The sequence below is a fragment of the Salvelinus sp. IW2-2015 genome, linkage group LG31 (genome assembly GCF_002910315.2).
Source record: "Salvelinus sp. IW2-2015 linkage group LG31, ASM291031v2, whole genome shotgun sequence".
Lineage (NCBI taxonomy): Eukaryota > Metazoa > Chordata > Actinopteri > Salmoniformes > Salmonidae > Salvelinus > Salvelinus sp. IW2-2015.
The window spans coordinates 22,047,365-22,051,721 of NC_036870.1; the positions used below are offsets into that span (position 1 = coordinate 22,047,365).

General features: G+C 48.8%; 1 protein-coding gene across 1 annotated transcript in view; it reads right to left on the minus strand.

Moving 5' to 3' along the window:
- The window catches only part of LOC111955761 (zinc finger and BTB domain-containing protein 10-like), a 20,341-nt gene that overhangs the window by 7,571 nt on the left and 8,413 nt on the right, over positions 1 to 4,357 (minus strand). The window contains exon 2 of the mRNA XM_070436392.1: positions 3,925 to 4,352. Within this exon, the coding sequence (XP_070292493.1) occupies positions 3,925 to 4,352 (428 nt within the window). The remainder of the gene's footprint in view (positions 1 to 3,924; positions 4,353 to 4,357) is intronic.

Consider the following 4,357-nt stretch of genomic DNA (forward strand, 5'->3'; position numbering starts at 1 on the left):
TTTGCTGTACGTATTGATCATAAAGAAGTTGTTGTTGAATACTTGCACGTTCAAGTAATATTCGAACCAGTTAAGTAGTCACTGACATATATCATGCGCACTGGCCAGCTTGAGCTTATGAAGGTTATGTTGGAGAGAACAAATGGGTACTAACACAAATTAATTATCCCAGGCCAGAGAATCACCAACCAGGTGCTTACGCATTTTCTTCCAGAGAATCTTGCCACCTTTGGCGTGGGACTCTACTGTGTCAGCGGCAAGGCTATGTTTGGAAAACAAGTCGCACCGAAGTTGCCGTTCTGTGAACGAAGGAGGCGAGAGATAGCAATCAAGCATCCAATTGATCATCCTAAGGAGGGTCCTGAAAGTTTTTGTGAGGGCCGGCCGGGCGTGGGGCACGAGCGTGGAGCCGACAACTAACCCTTCGCGGTTGTCATCAAACATCAGGCCTGTCCCACCTACGGCTCCGAGTTTCTGGTTCGCTGGGCACGACTTGTCCAGGTCAACACCCAGTTGGCTAAAAACCAATAAATTGGAGAACAACACAAATGGAGGTTTCTCCATCCTTGAAAAGTTAGCGCTTTGGTTGCCCTAAACAGGGAGATAAACAGGGAGCATAAACTTATCTCCTGTTTTCAGTACTACCTTCGTCTATTCCGTCTTGGTGCCTCAATTCCAGACGGGATGAACACGCCGCTGGTGCCTAAGAATTCCAGCAATTTGAACCGGACCCTGCGCGTGCCTATCCTAATGACACCACGATCCTGGTGCCTATCCCAGCATGAACACGACCGTTCTAGTGCCTAATCCCACATGAACACAACCTTAGTGCCTAATCCCACATGAACACAACCTTAGTGCCTAATCCCACATGAACACAACCTTAGTGCCTAATCCCACATGAATACGACCTTAGTGCCTAATCCCACATGAATACGACTTTAGTGCCTAATCCCAGACGAACACGATTTTAGTGCCTAATCCCAGATGAACACGACCCTGGTGCCTAATCCCAGACGAACACGACCCTGGTGCTGCCTGTGTTCTGTCTGCTACTGTATGTAGGTCCACTTCTTCTAGCCAGGAGAGCGTGTTCAGCAGCCTCTCCCACTGGGCTGTGGATTAATATGTGAATCACAGGATAGAGCCCTCAGCCCCTCATTTAGGGCTAATTAAGCCTGTTCAGTGATCCTATCTCTGGGCCTGGCCCTCAGAGCCCTCAGAACCTATTGTTAAGAACCTGACCACCGGTCCCATTCTCTATCRTGCCTGCCAGCCAGCCTGCCTGGGTCAATATTTGGAATGGCTAGGACAGCCCCAGTGCATTAGGGGGGATTAGGGAGGGAGAGAGGGTCAGACCTTAGAAGTTTTGCACCTCAGAGGGATTGAGGGGAGTTATTTATTGTGTGTTCGTATAAAGAGGCAGAAACCAAGCCCTTTTAAACAATCCAACAGCCTTGTTTGGAGAGGAACCAAGAATTTATAGCCATGAATCCAGCAGCTCTGCTATAGTAAAGCAGGGGGTGTGGAGGTGTGATTGCCCGTGGTTCACCTAAAGCATAGCTCCTGTTTTTCCGGCACCAAGCATAAGAGAACAGACTGGAACAGGGAGAGACAATTGAGACCTGTTCAATAGGAAATGATCATTTTCATTGCCTGTTGCAAAACGTTTTAAAACGCTGTGCCCTAATGAACACGATCCAGGCCTCTACAGTGCTCAGCCATGCTAAACAGCAGCTTCTCCTCATAGTAATACACACTACTACAGAGCTCAGCCATGCTAAACAGCAGCTTCTCCTCATAGTGATAACACACTACTACAGAGCGTCAGCCACGGCTACAACAGCAGCTTCTCCTCACTCATGTACACGATACTAAACAGAGCTCAGGCCACGCTAACACAAAGCTTCTCCTCATAGTGATAACCACACGTACTACAGAGCTCCGCGCACTGCTAAACAGCAGGCTGTCTTCTCATAGTAGTACACACTTACTACAGAGCTCAGCCACGCCTAAACAGCAGCTTCATCCTCATAGTGATACACACTACTACAAGCTCAAGCCACGCGTAAAAGAGCTTCTCCTCATAGTATACACACTACCTGACCAAGCCTCATGCCATGCTAAACAGCAGCTTCTCCTCATAGTCGTCACACACTACTACATGAGCTCAGCATGCTAACAGCAGCTTCTCCTCATAGTGATTAACACACTGACTACAGAGCTCAGCCATGTAAGAACAGCAGTCTCTCCGTACATAGTGTACTACACTACTACAGAGCTCTAGCACGTAAACAGCAGCGTTTCTCCTACATAGGTGATACACGAACTACTGACAGAGCTCAGCCCGCTAAACAGCAGCTTCTCCTCATAGTGTATACACACCTTACTACAGAGCTCGACCATGCTAAAATCAGCACGCTTCTCGCTCTCATAGTTGATACACCAGATACCAGAGGCTCAGCCACGCTAAACAGCAGCTTCTCCTCCTAGTGGATACACCACTACTACATGGCTCAAGCCACCGCTAAAACAGCAGCTTCTCCTACGTTAGATGGATACGCGCTCTCGGTAGCCCAACTCCGCATCTTAGGACCACTACTACAGAGCTCAGCCCATGCTAACACAGCCAGCTGGCTTCCTCATAGTAGATTCACACACTACATACAGAGCTTCAAGCCAATGTCTAATAACAGCAGTCTTCTCTCATAGTGGATACACCACCTACTACAGACTTCAGCCTCTAACAGCAGCCTTTCCGTCATTAGTCGATACCACACTACTACAGAGCTCAGCCATGCTAAACAGCAGCTTCTCCTCATAGTGATACACACTACTACAGAGCTCAGCCGGGAGAACGGGAGATGTCGAAGTGCCAAATTAGGGAATGATGTTGTTGCATTAATGATGAGACACACATTACTGGAACACCCCTCTCTACATTAAAGTGGTTCAGGAACATGAGCTCAGATCAGTTGTGTTTAAAGAAGCCCAAAGGAAGAATGTTTCCCCTGCATTAGAAGTGAACCCCCTCCCACTTAATACATCATATCATTCCATACAGCACACTGCTTAATGGGGCAGAGCTCTGTGTGTGTGTGTGTGTGTGTGTGTGTGTGTGTGTGTGTGTGTGTGTGTGTGTGTGTGTGTGTGTGTGTGTGTGTGTGTGCTGTGTGTGCTGTGTGTGCGACAGGCTCATAGATTTAGAGATTACCCAGGGTTTCTGTGGTATGGGGCGGCAGGGCGAGAAGAGAAGTGGGCCGGCTTAAAAACGCTGTCCATAATCATATATGAATGCATTCACTTCGGATCAGACCTGGGTTCAAATACTATTTGAAATCTTTCAAACCCTTTGAACATTATCTCAAGCCTGCCTGAAGTGCCAGATGGGCGGGTTTTGCAGTTTTAGGATTATTATTTTGGTCCATTAAACCAGGCAAGCTCAATTGAGCACAGATAAAGTATTTGAAATTATTTCAACTAGTTTCTGAACTGCTCTGGGTATTGTCACTCTCTCTAGTCACTCTCTCTGCCATCCATAGCTGAGAGAGGCTGACTAGGCCTAGCTGGCTGCCATGTCCAGTCAGTGTTAGACCAGTTAGATAGCTACTGTACTCTCTCTATGACTGTGGAACAGAGCTGAACTCTGAACTAACTCAGACTTCTACAAACTCTAAATGCCATGACTAGAGGCATGGTCGTCATACCATGTCAGTCTAGGAACTAGAGACAAAATGCTAGGACGTACACATTCACTAAAACAGGCCTGCTGTTTTGTCATCTAAAGAACTGTTGGTTGTTTATGTGTTGTCTATGGGGGGATTGAGTGCAGTGCAGTTGAACAATAAAGTTGTATTGTATTGAACTGTTGGTCTGACCATTAGCTACCTAAAGATCTGCTGGTGTGAGTGTGAGGTGACGTACCGGCATTCTCAGAGAGGAAGGAGAAGTCCTCCCTGGGGTAGGAGGCTGAGGGCTGGACGAACATCCCCTCGTCAAACCCTTCCTCTGACTCCGGTGGGATGTTGTAGACGAACCGCCGTGTGATCTGTTTTTTCCTCCGCCCGCTCCCCGGCTCCGCCTTCTGATTTTCCCGCTTCACCGCCACCGGCCCGCCTGCCGCCGCCCCGGGAGCCGGCTCGTTCCAGACGAACACCGGCCCCGGAACGCTCGGAGGCTCGTTCTCACAGCCCCAGCTGGAGCTCCCCAGGGCGCAGCCCTCCCCCGCAGATACCATCACATCACTGGGCTCCTCCTTCACGCTGCCTCCCCCTGCCTGCTCCCCATTGTTGACATGACCACTGGCTTTTATGGACAGCTTGGACAGGATGCTGGTGGCCCAGAAGTTACATCCAGA